The following is a 22,670-nucleotide window of genomic DNA, read 5'->3' as shown; positions in this document are numbered from 1 at the left end:
AGACCTACTTCTTCATTTTATAGAGGAAGAACATGAGTCCCTTTAGGGGAAAACAAATTGTCTGAGCTCATGTGGCACATTGGTGCCAGAGTTGGAACTTGATCTTAGGCCTCTTAACTCCTCCTTTAGTGCTCTTTCCACTCTACCTGGCTGCGTGTGTATTTGTGGTATCTAAATGTGTGCCCACAGGGAGAGAAAGAGATTACTAATCTCCTCCATCTACACAAACTGTCTGTACCAGGGAGCTGGGCAGAGCATACCCAAAAGAGACAGGAGGCATTATCTCTCCCTTCACCCTACTGTACTCAACGAGCGAGATTGCTATCTTCTGAGTCGCAGTGCCCCCGCCTTGTTGGAAATGTTGAAACACTTATGACTGACCTCCAGTGACACAGAAGCTTCTGGGTAGGGGCTGGAGATGGGTCAGGGAGGTATTTCCGTTAGGACATCGCTGAAACACAGACTGGGATCAGACTGTGCTCATAGTCCTAGGGGTAAGTACTGTCTGTGGAGACAGGATTTTAAATTAGTTTGAAGTGTGCATTTGTTTGCGAGCATATATGTGTAGAAGTTTTAGAGAGGATTATCTGTTTATGTGCTGAGATTCCTGGGTGCGGAATTCCACTTGCAATCAGCTTACAGTGAGCCTAAGATTACATTTTATGGACATTAATTTCTTGTGCCTGAGACCTGAGATCTGTCTGCACTAGCAGCAGCAGCCATTGGGGCTCTGGCCAGAAGGTACATGGGTTTTGGGTCCAGCAAAAACTGGTTCCAAATCCTCACTCTGCTAAACTTTTTTAAGCCTGTTTCCTTATCTGTAAAATGGGCATAAAACACCCACCTTACAGGGTTGCTACATGGATTCAGACAATGTACATTTAGTGCCAGTATAGGCTCCACCAATAACAGCTATGAAGTTTCCTTTTTAAGTCAAATGGGAACCAGATCTCAGAGAATATCTTCCCCCATAAACATCCTATAGGAATGTTTTCCCTGAGAAAACACTCTGAGCAGCAAAGGACTAGTATGTGTGGAGGGAAGAAAGCCAGCCTGGGAGTTTTAAAATTTTATGAATAGAGGTCAGAGAATGTGCACCACCAAAGAAAAAAGCCATGCGAGCATCTGGACAAGGAAAAGCTAATAACAGCACAAAACAGAAACAGTTGACCCTTATATAGAGCTTACTATCTGCTGAGGACTGTTCAAAGAGTTTTACGCAGATTGGCCCATTTATTCCTCACAACCCTAAAGACGTAAGTGCTATTAAGAACCTTATTTTCCAGTTGAAGAAACCGAGGCACCAAGGTGTGAAGGGACTTGACTGAATCAGTGAAAGAAAACTCTTCTGGAGAATTTCATTACAGAAGAGTTAGATCAGGACTTTCTTCAACTCTCCAACCTGGGAGGGGCTCAGACAATGCGGAGCTGGGAAGCATGTATCAGGTACTCAAGGAAGACTTGTTGATTGGCTGATCCTGCTTCTCGTTCTGTGTGTTGACCTATTTTGTGAGCTTTGGCAATTCTACCCAATTAAATGCCTTGAGTAGGATCTGTTACATAATTGGTGGAGCCCAATGCCAAATGAAAATCTGGGGTCCCTTACTCAAAAATTATTATGAACTTAAAGATGACAGCCACAAAGCATTAGGCCAATCATGGGGTCCTTGTGAGCACAGGGCCCTACTAGTCTGCACAAGTTGCAAGTCCATGAAGCCAGCACTGGCCCTGAATCCTGACAAGGAGGCAGGAATGGTACTGGAAGTTTCCATGGTCTCATGTAGCCCTCCTAATAATTCTGAGCTCCCCCCCACCCCCGGGTTGGAGAGATGGAGAAAGGCCTGGTCTAACTCTTCTGTGCTAAAGTTCTCCAGAAGAGTTTTCTTTCACTGATTCAGTCAAGTCCCTTAACACCTTGCTGCCTCAGTTTCTTCAACTGGAAAATAAGTCAAATAAAGAGACATTTGACTGCCCAATTGAAAGAGGAGAAAAGCGAGACTCTGAGACATTAAGTGGCTCCCCCAAGGTTAAACATTTATTATATGCAAATTGATTTAATGGCAATGTGTACAGAGTGTTACACATTGAAATGCTTTTTCCACCCCTATCCCCACCGTGTCTCTAAGTACTGTGCTATGAATTGTGGAGTGTAATATATGCAGTCCCAGCCAACAAGGTGCATAATCTGTAGAAGGTGCCTAGTTTCCCTAAAATTTAGTAGGCCAATCGATGAAACAGAATAATTTGACCCCTTCTAATTCATCTGGAGCTTTGTGGGAACTAGCAAAATGAATCCATGAATACTGCTTGAGTAGCTTGCAACTTTTTGTGTTCTTGCTGATTTAGTCTTGGAACTAAGTTGCATCCACATTGCATTCATCTCTAGCAGTTCCCTGCATAACTGCTTTCCCCAAAATTACTAATTAGAAACTCTGGATGACTTGCTTTCCTGCTAGAAATTGGCAGTACTTGCACCTAGAAATAAATGTGACTGGAGATGTGGTTTATCTAGTTGAGGCTCAAAGTTGCTCTTTCTCACTTTTGAATCTCACTTTTTAGTCCATTTCAGAAAAATTCTAAAATAACAAAATGTCAGAACTAAATTGATTTAGCCCACCCCTCTCATTTTATAGACAGGGGAACTGAGGCTCAGGGAGAGGAAATAATGTGCCCAAGGAATGTATAAAGTTGTTGAGCTGGAATGTTCATCTAGGTTCTCATGCCATATTCCAGATGAGCCCTAGCCTCATAACCACCTGGGGTGAGGACCCTGACATGGTGACCAGAGCCAAAGAGAATCCAGGAAAGATTTCTCTGATATGAGAATGAAAGTGATCCTGTAACCCTCTGTTGTCCTTTTCCCCATGATATTTGGCACACTCCATCCCTCCCTTCCCTCAGCCTGGCATTTTGACCTTCTCTATTCCCTGGTGAGTGACTCATTGACAGTCATAGGAACAGGCATCGTTTAGGACCAGGGATGTCCCAGGACCCCGTAGTTTTGTACATTGTGTTGCTCCCACCTGAAAATCATGAGTGGGCCCAGTGTTCTTACAAGGCCTTATGGAAATGGGTGTGTTTATAAATTCAATTTTGAGTTGAATGTTCTGGTCCAAGGATCATCCCCTGGTACCTATATATGCCAGGCCCTCTACTGAGCATTTTCTTTTTTTTTCTTTTTCTGGAGAATGGGGTCTCACTATGTTGTCCAGGCTTGTCTCAAGCTCCTGAGCTCAAGCCAACCTCCCATCCCTGCCTTTCTAATTGCTGTGATTACAGGTGTGAGCCACTGCGCCCGGCCAGCATTTTCAACACTGAATGCAATATGGTGAAGGCTCTGGCCTCAAACTACCTGTGTCTGAATTATGCCCGCTCCATGGGGGATTAGAGCCTGGCTTTCTCATATGTAAAATTGGGAGAACAATAGTATCTACCTTATAAGGTTGTTATTCTGAGGATTAAATCAGATAATTGATGCAAAATGTTTTTTATGATATGGCACATACATGGTAAACACAAGACATGTGTGAGTTAAAAACATGAAACAGGCCGGGCACGGTGGCTCACACCTGTAATCCCAGCACTTTGGGAGGCTGTGACAGGAGGATTGCTTGAGCCCAGGAGTTTGAGAACAGCCTGGGCAACGTGGCAAGATCCTGTCTCTCAAAAATTAAAAAATTAGCCAGGCATAGTGGTATGCACCTGTGGTCCCATCCACTCTGGAGGCTGAGGCGGGAGGATTGCTTGAGCCCAGGAGGTCGAGGCTGCAGTGAGCCGTGCTTGCACCACTGGACACTCCAGCCGGGGCAACAGAGCAATACCCTGTCTAAAAAAAAAAAAAAACCACAAAACAGATGTCATCCCCATTTTACAGATATAACCCTGAAGCTGGAAAAGTAATGCAACTCACAACTAGGAAGGCCATAGCTGATGTCCTAAACACAATCTATTTGGCCACTGAGTCTCTACACCTGACCATTTGCCTATACTCACTTGTGTGGTTGCTTTGCAGTATACTCAGCTGTTTCCACATTATGCTGTTTACATGTGGTCAAATATAAATCCAACTTTGTTAGAAGACAATTCCACTAAAGCTGTCCCCAAAGCCAGAGTTGGCAAGACACCTTTAGCTAGATTGCTATTCTCCCCTCCTTCCATCCATTTGTTGCCTGTCCTTCAAATAATTCCCTCTCAGTGACTCTTCCCTGAACATTCTATCCCTTGGGGATCTCTTTTTCCTCTGAAATATAATGTATTATTGATACCACTCCTTCTGACAATTCATTATTCTTCACCTGTGGCATCTCGTCTGCTTTTTGACTTTTCACACATTAATGTCTTGATATTCCAAGTGCAAATGAACTCTTGAAAGTACAAATGGCCTTTTCTCCTTCACACCATCAAGAGTATTTCACACAGGACCATGTGCATGGAGCACTCGATAAATATTTGATTGATTGAAATTCAGACATTTAGGTGATCATCTCAATGTTCTATTAACATGGTGAGATATAATTTATTTAGATAAATTTGGTGTCATGCTGATTTAAGGCACTCAGAAAATCTAGGCTTATTTCAATGTCTGAAAACTTTTTTGACTATAGTTAATAACAACGTATTGTATTCTTGAAAATTGCTGAGAGAGTAGATTTCAAGTGTTCTCACTACAAAAAATGATAAATATGTGAGGTTATGCAGCTGTCAATTCATTTGATTTAGCCATTCCACAATGTATACTTATTTCAAAACATGTTGTACACAATAAATATGGATAATTTTCACCAATTAAAAAAATAGGCCGGGTGCAGCAGCTCATGCCTATAATCCTAGCACTTTGAGAGGCTGAGGAGGATCACTTGAGCCAGGTGTTCAAGGTTGCAGTGAGCTTTGATCCTACCACTGCACTCCAGCCAATTAGGAAAAATTTTTAATTTATTTTTTATTAACTAAACAATAAAAAATAAATATTTTTCTTAATTGGAAAAAATGCATGTTAATTGCAGAAAACTTTGAAAATGGCAGAAAGTATAACAAATGAAATAAAACATCCTCAACCCCAATAATTGGTTTTGTTAACACTCACATGTATCTTCTTCCATTCGCTCCGTATGAACAAAGTACATTTAAATAACATCCTAAACGTATTTTCTATAGATTCATATTTATGAATAAATCTATATTTGATAAACAAAATTATTGTTAATAAAATATTCTGGACCATGTGCAGTGGCTCACACCTGTAATCCCAGCTCTTTGGGAGATTGAGGTGGGTGGATCACTTGAGGCCAGGAGTTCAAGACCAGCCTGGCCAACATGGTGAAACCGTGTCTCTACTAAAAATACAAAAATTAGCCAGGCATGATGCTGCACACCTGTAATCCCAGCTACTCAGGAGGCTGAGGCAGTAGAATTGCTTGAACCTGGGAGGCGGAGGTTGCAGTGAGCCAAGATTGCGCCACTGCACTCCAGCCGGGGCGACAGAGCGACACTCCATCTCAAAAAACAAACAAATGAAAGAAATATTCTGGATTTGGGGAGCTGAAACATGAATTGGGTGTGTTATTACTGAACTAATATGATGAGAAAGAAGTTGAATGACCCAGAGTTTTCTCTCTTTATAAATTTTCATTCTTTTTATGTTCACTTTTTTTTTTTGAGACAGAGTCTCACGTTGTCGCCCAGGCTGGAGTGCAGTGGTGCAACCATGGCTCATGTAGCCTTGATCTCCCAGGCTCAAGTGATCCTCCTGCTTCAGCCTCCCAAGTATCTGGGAGTACAGGTGCACTCCACCAGGCCCAGCTAATTTTTTAACCCATCTCCTGTTTCCCCCGAGAATACTTTTGTCTCTTACCCTCATGTAACATCATATACATTTCTGTTACATGAGGATTAGAGACAAGATCTATTTAGAAATAACTCCCAAGAATGGTTTTTATATTTTATTTTCATATTGAAAATGAGTCAGATTTGCTTCAGCCTCAAAGAGAATTAGTTGTACTTTTTTTTTTTCTAAATAGGAAATGGGTTAAAACACTTTTTGTAGAGATGGGGATCTCACTATGTTGCCCAGGCTGGTCTCAAACTCCTGGGCTCAAGTGATCCTCCCACCTTTTCCTCCCAAAGTGCTGGGATTACAGGTATGAGCCACCACGCCCCGCCTTATGTTCACTTTTTACAAAATTGTGATTATATTTTATGTAGCTAAATACAACTGCATTGTATATTTTCATAGAACAGATTTCTTTCTCCAGATGAATTCTTCCTAAATGTAATTTTAAATGGCCATATGGTCTTTCATTCGAAGCCTCAATCCTCATTTCTTCAGTTTTTGTTTTTTTCTTTAGATTGCTTCCCATTTTTCACTTTTATAATGACACTGTACAGGGCTCTTTTGCATAATAGCTTTGGTCTGTTCTGGATTGTTTGTAAATTGTCTGCTCTACACTCTTTACCCATTTGCTGTTTGGGGGCCCTAGTGTTTTTCTTAAAAATTTATATAAACCAAAGATGCAAAATCTTTAAAATTGTGGTTTGCCATACTAGTTTCCGTTTTTTTTTTCTGTTTGCCTTTAAATTTTGTTAACATGTGAAGTTCTAATAGTTTAGAGCCAAATCTATTTTTCATGTATTTCTTTGTGATTTCTTCCATTGCACATAAACTGAGAAAGTTTTCTCTCATCTGGGGATTTAATAAATATTATTAAATATAGTAATATTCAATCCTAATTTCTCCTAATTTTAATGGCTCGATTTTAAAATATTTACCTCCTTAATCCGCTTGGAATTCATTTTGCTATCTAGGGTCTAGATCTAAGTTATTTTCTTTTTCCTTGCAGGTAGCTAACCCATTGTCTTGTGGGCAACATTTGTCAAATAATGATTTCCTTTCCTCCACTTGCTTTGTGAACTACTCTTATAACATTTATTGTACACACAGGCATATTTTTTCAAATCTACACTGCTCTTAAAAAGTGGTAGTCAGAAATCTACCTTACCACAATTCCTTTTCTTTTCTTTCTTTTTTTTTTTTTTTTTTTTGAGATGGAGTCTCACTCTGTCTCCCAGTCTGGAGTGCTGTGGCACAATCTCGGCTCACTGCAATCTCGTCTCCTAGGTTCAAGCGATTCCCCTGCCTCAGCCTCCAGAGTTGCTGGGATTACAGGTGCCCACCACCTCACCCAGCTAATTTTTGTATTGTTTTAATAGAGACAGGTTTCACCATCTTGGCCAGGCTGGTCTCAAACTCTTGACCTCAGGTGATTCACCCTCCTCGGCCTCCTAAAGTGCTGGGATTACAGGTGTGAGCCACCACGCCTGGCCCACAATTCCTTTTCAAATGTTTCCAATCTTTTTGATTGTTCTTATGTTTTCCCAGATACATTTTAGAGTAACCTCAAGTTATAAAAAACTCACCATAATTTTTATTAAAATTATATTAGGCCAATAAATTAACTTTAAAAGTGATTTTTAAGTGTTACAGCCTCTCAACCTGAAATAGCGTCTTTTTATGAGTTTAAGTCTTTTATGTCTCTCAATAAATTTCTATTATTTTCTTCAAAATAATTTTCTTATAATTAATGTTATTTTTAGATATTTCTATTGTTGTAGTTGCTAAATCTCATGGTATTTTTCCCCATTTTATTTTATGTCTGTTGCTAGTATAATAGTAAGAATAGCTGGTAATTTTAGAATATTTATTATATCTACAGGACTTTACTGAGCAATCTCATTAATTCCTCTAGTTTTGCAATGAATTCTTTTGGGATTTCTAGGTATAAAATCATATATTTTGCAAATAAGAATGAATTTGACTTCTCCTTGCCCAAAACTATACTTTCATTTTGTTAATGTAGCAGCTGACAGCTCAGGCTCCAGCACCAGCCTGCCTGAGCACAAAGGCTGATGAACTGTTTTTGTCATCTTGAGCATATTAGGTAGCCTTTCTGTGTCTTAGTTTTGTCCTCTGTTAATTAAAAAATAATAATAGTATCTACCTCCTGGGGTGGTTGTGAAAATTGGATGAGTTAATGTATATAAAAGTGTCTGCCACATAAAACATGCTCAGTAAATATTCAATACCCTTATTATTATTAGAGATTGGAGGAACTTTCCATTTCCAGAAATTATAACTTCTAGTACTCATTTCAGATAAGGGTTGCAGCATACACCCTTGCTCTCAAATAGCTGCAAAATAATTTACCATCTTGTCAGATACTGATTATTGGTGCAGTAATCAATACTGCACTGACTTATTATTCTTTATTATAGTAAGAAACAATCCTCATACTTTTATTAACTTCAAAAATCAGTAATAAGTATTCAGTTTATCCAGTACATTTTGGCACTTTACCAAGATCATAATTTTAAAAATTTGCTCTATCAATATTGTATTTGTATTATATAAAAGACAGCTTCCTGACATGATTGGGATTTAGGATTTTGAGTCAGTTGGTTTAGGAAACATGAGTCTTCCAGCTGGCAATGCAGCAAATTTTTCAATCTTCCTAAGCCTTAGTTTCCTCATCTATGAAGTAGTGGTAATGTCTATTTTTGTAGAGTGAGAGTACTAAAGCACGTGAAAAATACTCAATGTTAGTTTCCATCTTTGTAATAATCAATTTCTTCAACATTCTGGGCTAACTTCTTGATATTACCATATATATACCTCCGTATTCATAAATGAGATGAATCCAAGAGTTTCTGTCTTCCTGTGCCCTGTACTGGCTCATAGAATAATAATTATGTGTTCCTTCAAAGTTTGAAACTCCTCATTTGTCAAACCATCTAGACAGGTTTTGAGGAGATAAGTCTGATAATGCTTCTAATTTATTTATTTATTTATTTATTTCTCTTTCTCTCTCTTTCTCTTTTGCTCTTTCTTTCTTTCTTTCTTTCTTTCTTTCTTTCTTTCTTTCTTTCTTTCTTTTTCTTTTCTTTCTTTTCTTTTTAATAGAGATGGCATCTTGCCTTGTTGCCCAGGCTGATCTCCAACTCCTGGGCTCAAGCTATTCAACTGCCTCAGCCTCCCAAAGTGCTAGGATTACAAGTGTGAGCCACTGGGCTCAGCCAATGCTTTTAATTTCTAAATAATAATAGCTTGCATTCATTGGATGCTTATTACTATGTGCCAAAAGTTCTAATAACTATTTCACATAGCTCATCTAATTTCATCCTCAGAAGTAGTTATCATTTATATTTGTCTTATCTAGTCCCAAAATTAGTTACTGTTCCCATCTTACATATTAAAAGACTGAGGCTTTGAGAGGTTAAATAGCCAGGCCAAGCTCATGCAGAGAATGAGCTGGGATTTGAACCCAAGCAGTCTGACTCCAGGTTCTTTGCCTTTAGTGGCTAGATACCATGCTGCTTCCTAAACTTATTTCTTGTTATTTTGGTTTGGTTTTGGTCTAAGTTTTCCATGCCATATGGAATCAATTTTGTTAATTTATATTTTTCTAGGAAACTATCCATTTTACTGAGATTTCATCAAAAAAAATTTTGTAGTCTAACATTTTTTAAAACCTCTTCTTTTTTTTTGGTACCCCATTTTTGTTGAAAAATGTTAATCCCTTCTGTTTCTGAGATTAATAGTCCCTATATTATTAATTTGGTTTATTTGTGTTTCCTCCTTTTCTTGATTATTGGAAACTGCATATTAAACTGGGAGAGAAAGTCTAGCAATGTGGAGGAGGCTGGATGTTACAAAATGGAAATAAAGATTTTTTTATTTTTAAATTTTCCGTTTCCATCCAGCTTTGCTTTCTTTTCGCCTTACTTCACCCCAGCCTTTAAAGAGCAGGATGCTCAGGGCTGAAAAGAGCCTTAGGAGTACTTTGCCAAGCTCCCTAATTCACCAGGGCCTAGAGGGAACGTCTCCCTGTCCGAAGTCACACCGTTAGCAAGTGACAGAGCCAGGAGAAGGCAGGCCCTAGCTCCCTTCTTTCCCCTTCTTTTGTTCTCCCTTCTTTTTGTTCTCTTTCCATTATACCTTAGCTAATGTTAAAAACAACAAATTAATGGAGACAGCAAAGAAAGTTTACAGCTACTTCATTTGAAAAGATTAATAAAGTCAGTTGACAATGTTGATTATAATTACTTTGACCCATATGATTTTTTTTTTTTTTTTTTCCAGACAGAGTCTCACTCTGTCACACAGGCTGGAGTGCAGTGGCGTGATCTCAGCTCACTGTAACCTCTGCCTCCTGGGTTCAAGCAATTCTCTGCCTCAACCTCTCGAGTAGCTGGGATTACAGGTGCCTGCCACCATGCCTAGCTAATTTTTGTATTTTTAATAGAGATGGGGTTTCACCATCTTGGCCAGGCTGGTCTTGAACTCCTGACCTCATGATCCACCTGCCTTGGCCTCCCAAAGTGCTGGGATTACAGGTGTGAGCTACTGCGCCTGGCCTAATCCATATGATTTTTCATAGAAATCATCTTCTATTGTGATCTTGTTTTAAACCATTCTTTCTAAAATAAACCTATCCAAAGAAAACATGGTGTCTGGCAGGAAAGTGGGTGTCTTTTTATTCTCCCCCCCACTGATATTACACTGCACCTATTGGAAAGGCCATGAGAAAGCTCCTGTATCAGTGGAGGAAGGAAACTTAATAAAATGGAATCCAACCTTAACTCAAGTCTGAAGCAAACAAAATAAATGCTCTTAGCACTGGGACGAAGTGGGGTTTTTTTTTTTGGTGGCGGAAGGAGGGACAGGGTTTTACTCTGTCACCCAGGCTCTTCTCGAACTCCTGGTCTCAAGTGATCCTTCCACCTCGTTCTCCCAACGTGCTGAGATTACAAGTGTGAGCCACCATGCCCAGCCTAAAGTTTGGTTTTGAGGTGCCTGGCAGGGCACTACATTAGTGTGGGGTCTGGGTGTCAAAATTCAGCACAGTGGAAGAGGACAGAACCGTCCCTACCTCGAGGATGGAACGAGGCACACCAAACCCTCACATAGTCCATGCACTTTTTCACAACTTAATTACCTTAAATTGCCCATTTCCCGGTTATCTGTCTGTGTGCGTGTGTGTGTGTGCGCGTGCACGTGAAAATGAGCAGATGTATCTGCTGATTGTCTGATCAGCAGTCTGTAATTAGACCCCAAGGAACAACCTGCTTATTGTGGTTAGGGGCCATTAGCCACTTAAATAATGACATCTGTCATAATTTTCATACCTTGGATCTTATCTCCAAACTGTACTCAAAACAAACGCCTAAGTTTTCTAAAATAGACCAATCCAATTTTTAATAGTTCTAGTCACCATCGTGGTGGAGGATTTTAGTGTTGAATAATACCTAATAATTACTGAGTGCCTCCTATATGCCTGGAATTGTATAAAGGTCTTTACAAACAGCATAAATCACTGAACTCATGCAAGAACTCTGTGAAGTAGGAAACTATTATTCTTCTCACTTTATAGATACTGAAATTATTAAACTGAGACACTGAATTCAACAATTAACATCTAGAAGGGAACTGAACTGAAATTAATATTTAAGAATGTTGGACGTCCATACTATTTACTGTTTTCATTTGGACGAGCTGCTGTGTGTCATTTGGCTAGTAAGGGAGACAGGGTCTTACTCTGTCACCAGGCTCTTCTCAAACTCCCGGCCTCGGTGATCCTTCCACCTCGCTGTCCCAAAGTATACGCTCTGAGTATATGCTCAGAATATATTAAAATGTGGAAGACGGTGTAGGCAATCTAGTTTTGTATAAAGGGCCAAAATAAGGCATTAATCTTAAAATAATGGAACATATATCAAATTCAGTGATTCTCAACTGGGAGCAAACCCTCCTACCTCAGGGGGCCTTTGGAAATGTGTGGGGTCATTTGGGGTCCTTTTGGCCATTACACTGGCCTGTTACACTGGGGGGCTTTCAGGAGGCTCCACAACCTGCCGTCTGCAAGACAATTTTAGACAATAAGGACTTGTCTGCCTCCAAATGTCAGATACTACTGAGAAACACTGATCAAGGGCAATGGTAGGAATTCGAAATGATACTGTAAAACTCAAAGGTGGCAAACTCAGATGCCTTTAGGGATTAGTCAGGAAGTGAAGAAATCATGTCCCATTTTAGGGGCATACAAATTCAAATCACTAAAGCACTTCATCAGATAAAAATTAGGTGTCAAATGTGGCCTGTGGATCACCTGGTTGGAGCCTTTTAATGGAGGTTTTTCTAACCAAAAAACATGTTTATGATATATTAAGAGGGGGAAAAAAAGCTAACAATCTATATGATTCCATGTTTTAAAGACATTGTCTCTGTGTACACACATTATTTGTATATATACATGCACTAATATTCATGAAAATATTTAGAAAATTTTCTGGAAGGATATGGAATAAGATTTGGGGTAATTTTGGCTGGGCACGGTGGCTCACGCCTGTAATCCCAGCACTTTGGGAGGCCAAGGTGGGCAGATCACCTGAGGTTGGGAGTTCAAGACCAGCCTGACCAACATGGAGAAACCCCGTCTCTATTAAAAATACAAAATTAGCAGGGCATGGTGGTGCATACCTGAAATCCCAGCTACTTGGGAGACTGAGGCAGGAGAATCACTTGAACCTGGGAGGCGGAGGTTGCAGTGAGCCGAGATCGTGTCATTGTACTCCAGCCTGGGCAACAAGGCAAAACTCCATCTCAAAAAAAAAGATTTGGGGTAATTTTTTTTTTTGACATAGGATCTCAATCTGTCACCCAGACTGGAGTGCAGTGGCATGATCATGGCTCACTGCAGCCTCGACCTGGAGTCGGGTGATCCTCCCACCTCAGCCTCCTGAGTAGCTGAGACTATAGGCACGTGCCAGGACACCTAGCTAATTTTTTTGTATGTTTTTAGAGATGGGGTCTTGCTATGTTACCCGGGCTGGTCTTGACCTCCTGGACTCAAACAATCCACCTGCATCGGCCTCCCAAAGCGCTGGGGTTATAGGTATAAGCCACTGTGTCCGGCTCAATTTGGGGCAATTTTCTAAAACGCGTTGCTCATTCATATTTTTAATTCTTTGACTACAAATGTCTACTAGTTGTGTAATTTTAAATAAATAAAGTAGAAGAGGAGCCTTAAAAAATAAAAGCTTTGAGTGTAGTATTGGAAGACAGCCCAGGCAACCTACTGGCCAACCCGCTCATGGGGAGAATCGTGTCTGTGATTAAGGACAAATAAGACATTGAATATTAGACAATCGATACTAAAGCACCAGAATTCCTTTAAAAACGGAACATTGTTGTTTTCTCAAACACACTGGCCTAGGCTCTAGCCCCCTTCCACAATTTTCATTTCTTTCCTGATACAATAAAGCTCTTCTGGTAAAATCCAGTCTTCCATGTGCAGCTGCCCTGGCAGGGGTCTTGAGGAACCCCAGATGAGGCTTGAGAAATCAGCATCTGTACTGAAATTTATCTTAGGGGGGCTTATCCAAAATTAGACAAGAGCAGGACATTTTCAAGACAGCTCTGCCCCTTTTTCAATCAAGTCACCAAATCCTTCAAGAAATCCCTGTCTTGCTTTATTGCAATCATGTTTGTGTTTTCTTTCCAGTGTGTTGGCTCTACACTTTTTATTTTTTATTTTGTGCACAAGTCCTCTGTTTTTTGTCTTTTTTTTTTTTTGAGACAGGGTCTTGCTTTGTCACCCAGGCTGGAATGCAGTAGCACCATCTCAGTTCACTGAAGTCTCGACCTCCTGGGCTCAAGCGATCCTCCCACCTCAGCCTCCTCAGTAGCTGGGACCACAGGTACATGCCACCATGCCAGGCTAATTTTCATATTTTTAGTAAAGACGAAGTTTCGCCATATTGCCCAGGCTGGTCATGAACTCCTAGGCTCAAGTCATCTGCCCACCTCAGCCTCCAAAAGTGCTGGGATTACAGGGGCAAGCCATCCTACCTGGCCCAAGTCACTTTTGACTGAGCTTTCATTGTGGAGTTTGCTGATCATTGGGCAATATCGGATTTTTCTATCCATTTGTCTAAGGACTCCGAGGAGGTGAGAGGCAGGTAATTTCCTGGGGTCTTTTCTCGCTCGCTGTCTAGGTCAGTCCCCAGGGTCCCTCCCTCCTGCCTCCCTGCGGCCCTCCTTACCAGCAACTAAGTCACAGCTCTCCTACAGAAAGAATCCATGAGCCCTGCTGCTAACAAGGTGACCTGTGGCGCTTCTTAGCACTGGATGCATGGACGAATGGAGAGAGGGCTCCAGCACAAACAGGAAGGGGAATTCTCCAATCTAGAACATTGCTGCTTTTCACTCCCCACCTAGCCCTTTCACATGCTGAATCTATGCCAAATAAGGAACTCATATCTGGATTCTGAATCCACTTTTATAAACCAAACTAAACAGAAATCTTTGGGAGTGAAAATGTTAAGTGTACTTTACTCATCAAGGTTCTTTAGGAGAAGTGTCTGGAATGTATCATGTAGGAAAATGGGGACTGAAGCAAGTATGATGAATAAACTGGGCATGTGTCACAATTGATCCTCAAGTAGCTGAGTTTGCCCAAGGGAAATTTGTATAAAGAGCTCTGGAGTCCTGACCAGCTCCTTAACTCTTGCAGATCTCCAGCACCCTGCCGGTGGCACTACTGAGAGACGAGGTGCCAGGGTGGTTCCTGAAAGTGCCTGAGCCCCAACTTATCAGCAAGGAGCTCATCATGCTGACAGAGTGAGTGGGCCCAAGAAGAGCAGGAGCAAGGTTCCCACCAAGCTAACTGGTGTAGCTGGCTTCCAAGCACACATAGCACCCTTCCTGGCTGCCCCAGCCTTATTGTCCAGAGAGGCAAAGGGACCTACCCTGGGACACGCAGCAATGCCAGATGTCTGCCTCCAGCTAGGACAGGGATAGGTTTGCAATTGTATTCACATCCTTGCAATCTCTGACTTTGCCCCTTTTTCTTTCCCAACAGAGTCATGGAGGTCTGGCATGGCTTAGTGATTGCGGTGGTGTCCCTCTTCCTGCAGGCCTGCTTCCTCACCGCCATCAACTACCTGCTCAGCAGGCACATGGGTAACTGGCTCAGCATCCTCTTCCCTCCTAGTCACTCTCAGAGACCATTCTCGAGCCTCTGGCAGGACAAGACCCCTTTGGAGTTCCCAAATGTCACTCAAAACCTACCAGAGGACCCACCAGCCAAATTCCTTCCCACCGCTCCCCCTCCCCCCAATAACTGTAACTGGGTAATCCCCACTCTGACCTCACCTTTTAACCAACTATTTCTGGCTAGAAGTGGCTGTCCACATCTGTCTACTACCCAGACCTTCTGCCTAGACACAGCTTTTGCAATGCCTGTGAGGAAGTGCTCGTGTAACCTGGTCTAATTAATTTTCTTCATCACTGTTAAAGGACTGAATATGAAGAAATGTCCTTGAATTACAACAGAAGGAAATATGGTTGGACTTAGAGATTAGTTTAAATTCTTGAACTGATAAACAATAGAAGGTAGTGAAGCTCGGTCCTGGAAAGGCATTTCAATTAGGGAAAATAAAACAATGCTGCTTTGGTTGTGCTAAGAGAAAGGATGGGGCAAGATGATGTTTTGAGGGTCTTTCTAGTTAAGTCTACCTTCATTCATTCATTTGTTCATTCATTCATTCAGCAGATATTTCTTGAGCATCTAAGACACTCTCTGGGCCTAGGCTACACAACAGGGAACAAAACAAAAATTCCTACCTTCGGAATCTTTCATTCCATGTGACAACAAACAAGATAAACAAGTAAAACATGTATATGCTAGATTATGGTAAGTGCTAGGGAGGAAAAATGGAGCAACAGAGTTGATACAGCTTGGTAGATGGCTGGCATCCCCAAAAGGCTAACCTTTGAGAATAAACTTGCAGGGAGTGAGGCGTGAACTCTACCTGCAAAGGCCTGAAGGAGGAACGTGTTAGGCACACACTAGCAAGAGCAAAGAGGCCGGGCAGCTGGAGCAGGCAGAGAGAAGCAGGAGAAAGCCAGAGAGGAGGGAGGAGTGAGGCCTCAGAGGCTGGGACTTGGCTTTTTCCAAGTGAGGCGCGGAACCACGGCAGGGTTTTGAGCACAGCAGTGCTGAGGTTTAAAAGGATCTTTCTGAAAGGTTTGCTTTCCTGAGGGCAGTGTTCAACAGGCACTGATTCAAGAGCTGACGTGCCTAACCCAGGCAGCTTCCACTTTTTTTTTTTTTTTTTTGAGATGGAGTCTCACTCTGTCCCCCAGGCTTGAGTGCAGTGGCACAGTCTCGGCTCACTGCAACCTCTGCCTCCCAGGTTCAAGCAGTTCTCTTGTCTCAGCCTCCCTAGTATCTGATCTTACCAGCACACATCACCACGCCCAGCTAATTTTTGTATTTTTAGTAGAGACGGGGTTTCACCATGTTGACCAGGCTGGTCTCGAACTTCTGACCTCAAGTGATCCATTCACCTCAGCCTCCCAAATTGCTGGGATTACAGGCACGAGCTACTGCGCCTGGCCAGCTTCCACTTTTGATCCCTGCCCTCTCCCTTCTAGCCCACAAGAGTGAACAGATACTGAAAGCAGCCAGTCTCCAGGTCCCCAGGCCCAGCCCTGGCCACCATCATCCACCTGCTGTCAAAGAGATGAAGGAGACTCAGACAGACAGAGACATCCCAATGTCTGATCCCCTTTACAGGCGTGAGTAAGGGGTTGGAGGGAGAACTTGTCTAGGGACTAACTTTGCTCTCTCTGGACACCCAGGACCTCCCTGCAGCAACCCTGTGGGCCCAAACCTCTAGCCTGAGGATTCCTCACAGCCACATCAGGACAGGCCTTGCCAGCCTACTTTTTTTCAGAAAGGTGTTTTATTCTATTTCGTGGGGAAGATCATTCTGAGTTTGTGTGGGTCTAAGTTCTTTCCCGGGTTTAGTCGTGTGCAAATGATTGCAGGCGGCTTGGGAAATGTCCCTGCTCTTCTCTTTGTAAAGCCATGGCATCTTTTCTTCGGATTGATCAGCTAATGGTGGAGTTAAAATTTCACCTGCCTCTGCCTGCCTCCACCGTGGCTGCTGCTATGTCAGTGTTATTGGCTGGCTCTGTAGCTGGCTCCTCCACAGTCCCTAGAGGGACCCTTCTTCATGGTCTTAGATCTGCATGGGTATCTGAGTGTATAAATGTGAATCTTGCTGCTGGTTCAAATCTACATCACCCTCCTGCAAGTGAGTCAATAGGTCACTATTCACAGTGGAAATGGCTGCTTTGGCAACAAGGCAACTCCCTGATAGGGGCTCACTCACCAGAGATTGCACTTCTTCCACTGGTTTATCTCTTGATTGGTTTGAATTTGCTCTGTCCTGATTTTATCTTTTCAGTTGAGACATGGCCTCAGTGCCTGCCTGTGGGGACCTGAGGGTGCTGCTCATATGCATGTTTCAGCAGAACTGGAGAGGCACTGGCCTTACCCTAACCCCTGGCCCCAAAGCTACACAAGAGCCTGGCTAGAATCAGAGATTGTTTAGCTGGCAGGGACCTCAGAGACTCTTGCTCAACCCTCTTGTCTTGGGGGTGATGAAAACCAGGGCACAAAAAGAGATGTGATCTGCGTAGATTTAGTGACAGCTTTGGACCAGAAGGTGTAACTTCTAGGCCAGAGCTGTTTGCATTGGGTCACATTGTCCCAGCATGTTCCTCCTGACTTTTCTTTCTAGAAGACAGCCCTTTCCAAGCACAGTCAACCTAGTGTATTTTTTAACATTAGTTTTAGATGGAGTTGAATGAAGCAGCAGTGCCTGGCCTCTTGGACATGTCCCTGCCTATTTTTGGAGACTTTCTCTCCCCCCACTCTTCCCCTATTCTGTTTCTCCTTCTTCCTCTTTTGGGTCTCTGTATCTGTCTTCCCTACCCCCCCTTTTTGTTGCTAGCTCTGCCTCTGTCTTTATCTGATAATAAGACAATTCTCCCTTCCATTGTCTCTATCTTCTCTTAACACCCTCTGGCTTGCTTTGGAAGAGGAACCGTTTCTATTTCTCCCCAGATGACAGCGACACATCCTCAAATAGCTCGGACAGCTCCTGCAATTCGCCTCCTGCCTGCCAGGTAATGGATGTGCCTAGTGATCTCAGACGAACATATGCAGTCTGGGGATCCCTGCTGTAAAACGCTGAAAACTCAGGTTACCCCAGCTATGGAGGGGGAGCAAGAAAAGAGGGTTTCTTGAGTCATCACAGCATCCTCAGGTGAGAGGGGTCAGGCTTCCACCCATAACCCATATCAGCATGGATCACCCAAACAAAGTGGGTCTGAATAGACTGTAAAAATGAAAGTGCTAATGGGAAACCCTGTTCTCCCCATACCCCAGTTGTTGGGCTAAAGACTGCTCTGAGTCCTGATCTCACTTGAATTGAGTCTCAGCATCTTCCTGTTGCCTCCACCTGCTCGTCTGTAATCCCATTCCCTGCAGACAGGTGGAACAAAGTCACTGGTAATCTTCCTCATTGCCCTGGACTGCTCTCAGACACAGCTACTTGGACCCAGATCTTCCCCACCAAGCCATGGGCAAACCTCTTTGAGTAAGAGTTCAGTCTTGGGGTCTTGTTTCCCCCAAACGTGGTAAGGATCTTGACCCACATGTCTCTGCTTTTCTCCTAAGGACACCAAGGATGTGGATTACACACAAGTCGTCTTTTCGGCCCCTGGAGAACTAAAAAATGACTCCCCCCTGGACTATGAGAACATAAAGGAAATCACAGATTATGTCAATGTCAATCCAGAAAGCCACAAGCCCAATTTCTGGTATTTTGTCAACCCTGCTGTGTCTGAGCCAGCAGAATATGATCAAGTGGCCATGTGAATTCCAAATATTTTTAATGGGGTCCAGTTCTCTATGGATTCTTACATTTAATTTGTAGGGAAATGACATTTTTCCCCCTTAAACAAGGCATGGGGCTCACAAGTCTATGGAGACAGGCCAAAAAGAATGTGGAGAAGAAAACTGACAAATACACAGAGGTCCTCAAGACCCATGGACTCCTGGTCTGTACCCAAAAAAAGGCTGTTCATTCCTCAAAAACAAAAACAAGGCTTGGGTGGGAAAACAGGCCTATGCCCCGGCAAGAAAGGTTCAGATCAGATGTTAGGAAGAACTCTCAGGTAAAGTATGAGACCATGGAGTCCATCAGCAGAGATAGCAGTGAAGTCTCTCCCCAGGGAAAATTTTAAAAAGGTTTCATCAGCTGTTGTAGAGTTCTATTTGGCAATCTCATGGTTAAATGACTTCCCTTTGAGCTCTTTAATTATTGGCAATAAACAACTTCTTTAAAAGTTTTAAATAAAATAGCAGCCACCACCAGTTCCTCTTTTCCTGTTGCCTAACCCTGCAGTTTTCCTTGTTTTCAGTGATGTGTTTTGCTGAGTAATCCCCCTCTGTCCTCAGAACTTTAAATAGTGCATTTACAAAGCCCACCATCAATCAACCTTTGAATCTGCTGTTTCTTATAAGCCAAAGATGACAAATGGAATTTTGGTAAATATCAACCAGCATCATAATCTCTTATTCCAAGAAAAATCTCCCAAAGCTCAATCTAATAAAATTCAAGATTCGTTCCTGGTGTTTTTAAAAAAACAATTAGGAATACAGGGACACTTCCTAACTCAATTAAGAATGATTTATCTCAAATCAGGAGATTACATGATATTTAACTGTCAGCTCCTAGACACAGTCCTATTAAGTCAGAAACAAAGTAAGAATGTCCACAAGCCTGCCATTTCCTTTGTTATCTAACATTGTTCTAGAAGTTCTAACCAGCGTGATAAAACAGTCAACAAAAACAAGAACTATGAAAAATTGGAGCCAGGCACGGTGGTGCACGCCTGTAATCCCAGCACTTTGGGAGGCTGAAGCAGGTGGATCACTTGAGGTTAGGAGTTGGAGACCAAACTGGCCAACGTGGTGAAACCCCATCTCTACTAAAAATGCAAAAATCTGCTGGTCGTGCTGGTTGGCACCTGTAATCCCAGCTACTTGGGAGGCTAAGGCAGGAGAATCACTTGAACCCGGGAGTTGGAGGCTGAGTGAGCCAAGATCATGGCACTGTACTCCAGCCTGGATGACAGAGCAAGACTCTGTCTCAAAAATAAATAAATAAATAAATAAAAAATAGAAATGAGGAAAAATTTGTCACCCTTTTCAGATAGCCCATCCCTAGAAAACCAGAGAATTAAAATGCTTTAAAATTGATAACATGAGTAACCAGTGACTAGAGAAATATTTTTCTCCAACAGCTAATTTAAGACATGAAGTAAAAAGAAATTTTGCTCGTAATAGCTAAACAAACATGCACCCAAAATTGAAACCCTAGGTTTACTCCTAGCCAAATTCAAACCCAAGATCAGTGGCATTCAGGTCTTAGACACCTGAGATTTATTAACTGTGCTCCATTTGCTGGCTGTGGATGATCCTCCCAGCCCTGGCGCTGAGAGCAGCAGGCAGGCTTTCCTTCTCCTGAGTTCTTCTTCCCCAAGATGATCTAAGTGGATGATTCTGGTTTGGGTTTCTGGGGTTGGAAAATGTTGCTGGTTTGTTTGTCCCTTCACCTTTTAGCTACCATTGTCGTTCCTCTCCTTACAAAGCTTTTCTTAATGGGGCACAACAGAATCTACTGATTAGACAGGCAGAATGAGGAGTAAATACCAAAAATAACAACAGCAACATTGTCCCATCAAGAAGTGAAACTCTACTTCTTATTGATTTCTTCTATTTATTATTTATCTAATTATTTACTTTTAGAGACAGGGTCTCTGTCACTCAAACTGGAGTGCAGGAGTATGATCATGACTCAGTGTAACCTCAAATTCCTGGGCTCAAGTGATCCTCCTGCCAAAGCCTCTCAAGTAGCTGGGACTACAGTTGCATGCCATGATGCCCAGTTAATTTTAAAAATTGTTTTGTAGAGAGGGTTTCACTATGTTGCCCAGGCTGCTCTTGAACTCCTGACCTCAAGAGATCTTCCCACCTCAGCATCCCAAAGTACCGGGATTACCGGCATGAACCACTGCACCCGGCCTGATCTCTTTAAAAAAGGGGGAAAAAATGCCAGGTGTGATGGCTCATGCCTATAATTCCAGTACTTTGGGAGGCCAAGGCGGTTGGATAATTTCAGGTCAGGAGTTCGAGACCAGCCTGGTCAACATGGTGAAACCCCGCCTCTACTAAAAATATAAAAATTAGCCGGTTGTGGTGGTGCACGCCTGTAATCCCAGCTACTCGGGAGACTGAGGCAGGAGAATGGCTTAAACCGGGAGGCAGAGGTTGCAGTGAGCCGAGACATGCCATTGCACCCCAGCCTGGGCGACAGAGCAAGACTCTGTCTCAAAAAAAAAAAAAAAAGAAAAGAAAAAAAAATCCAAGAGTGTACTGAAGAGATTCAGACAAGTTACACTGCACCCAAGAGACACTGCGGGGACACTGCTGAGACAGTTCCCACCAGGAGAGGGGATGAGAGTAAACAGACTGCCTGCTTTCTGCAGAATTCTGGGACAGGCCTTGGGTGTTGAGAGGAGAGATCAACAAAAAGAAGATTGGGTGGGGTCAAGGCATCTATGACCTAATTGTGGGGACAGGAAAAGAGCCAGAGAACATGTACAAAACAACATGTAACAAACAATGAACACAGAGCAATGAAACCAGAGCCTATCAGTATTTACACAGATCCGGCGAATAGGATGTTAGAATCAGCCAGGCTTAATCAGAAAAAGCATCCCAGAAAGAGGTGATTTCTGACCTCAGTTTAGAAAAAACGGGTGGAGGCCAGGCATGGTGGCTCACGTCTGTAATCCCAGCACTTTGGGAGGCCAAGGTGAGCGGATCACGAGGTCAGGAGATCAAGACCATCCTGGCTAACATGGTGAAACCCCCTCTCTACTAAAAATACAAAAAATTAGCCGGGCGTGGTGGCGGACGCCTGTAGTCCCAGCTACTCGGGAGGCTGAGGCAGGAGAATGGTGTGAACCCGGGAGGCGGAGCTTGTAGTGAGCCGAGATCGCTCGCGCCACTGCACTCAGCCTGGGACAGAGCGAGACTCCGTCTCAAAAAAAAGAAAAAAAGAGTGGAAAAATCAACTGATGGGAGAAAAGGCAGAAGGAAAAGGAACAGATCTGACCTGCTGCAGGCTCTCAATAAATGCCTGAGGGGCGGCCCTGAGTGGCACTGTCTGGAGAACTGTCTGTGTCTGGGCTCAGAGGCTGCTGTGATACTCTGGCGCAGGGAGTTGACGTCAGGGGGACCAGAGACCAGAAGCTGTAGAATGATTGTAGACCATCCGATTAAGCTCCGTAATAAACTCTGCTTCAGAAATATGACATTCAATAGTGAATATATCATGGAGGTTAACATTAGAACCCACCCTGATTGCTTATAAAGTGAAGGCATTCTTGGAGAGTGCTGTTAGATTTAACAGTTAGATTTAACAGTAGATTTAAACGTGTGACTCTACCAAGTGACTTAGAGAGCTTAGAACTTCAATAGTGCACATGACTGCTCAGATGCCCTCATAAGTACAGAGGAAGGCTGATGTCACCTCCTGAGGAGTTTGAGCCAATAAGCTAATGATTGGGGCCAGCTAACAAATTGAACTAAGCCTCAAAGTCATTGCAAGCCACGTAGAAATAAAATGGCCTTTTGTTTGTCATATTTCCATGAGCTTCAAGGGTGAGCTGTCTAAATCGGTACAAATAGTCA

The 22,670-nt window shown here is 42.6% G+C and overlaps 1 protein-coding gene across 4 annotated transcripts; it reads left to right on the top strand.

The window, feature by feature from the left end:
- The first annotated feature begins 386 nt into the window (after window positions 1-386).
- RHEX (regulator of hemoglobinization and erythroid cell expansion) lies at window positions 387-19,283 on the top strand. Of its 4 annotated transcripts, none has more exons than XM_054443203.1 (7): window positions 387-494; window positions 13,652-13,749; window positions 14,565-14,671; window positions 14,913-15,013; window positions 16,490-16,633; window positions 17,970-18,031; window positions 18,585-19,273. In XM_054443203.1, the coding sequence occupies exons 3-7, from the start codon at window positions 14,661-14,663 to the stop codon at window positions 18,783-18,785; spliced, it is 519 nt and encodes a 172-aa protein (XP_054299178.1). In that variant the 5' UTR covers window positions 387-494; window positions 13,652-13,749; window positions 14,565-14,660; the 3' UTR covers window positions 18,786-19,273. The 4 variants fall into 4 exon arrangements, with proteins under 4 accessions (XP_054299178.1, XP_054299170.1, XP_054299164.1 ...); XM_054443195.1 differs by having other exon boundaries at window positions 412-494; window positions 13,632-13,749; XM_054443189.1 differs by lacking the exon at window positions 13,652-13,749 and having other exon boundaries at window positions 421-494; window positions 18,585-19,283.
- The last annotated feature ends 3,387 nt before the right edge of the window (window positions 19,284-22,670 follow it).

This window comes from Pongo pygmaeus, chromosome 1 (genome assembly GCF_028885625.2).
Source record: "Pongo pygmaeus isolate AG05252 chromosome 1, NHGRI_mPonPyg2-v2.0_pri, whole genome shotgun sequence".
In the NCBI taxonomy this organism is placed as follows: Eukaryota; Metazoa; Chordata; class Mammalia; order Primates; family Hominidae; genus Pongo; species Pongo pygmaeus.
This window is presented reverse-complemented; position numbering and strand designations above follow the sequence as displayed.

Bases quoted from the DNA above. Each gene is read 5' to 3' on its own strand.
- RHEX (XM_054443189.1), top strand. The intron at 16,634-17,969 runs GTGAGTAAGGGG...ATTTCTCCCCAG, and splicing joins GTCTGATCCCCTTTACAGGC to ATGACAGCGACACATCCTCA. The intron at 18,032-18,584 runs GTAATGGATGTG...TTTTCTCCTAAG, and splicing joins ATTCGCCTCCTGCCTGCCAG to GACACCAAGGATGTGGATTA.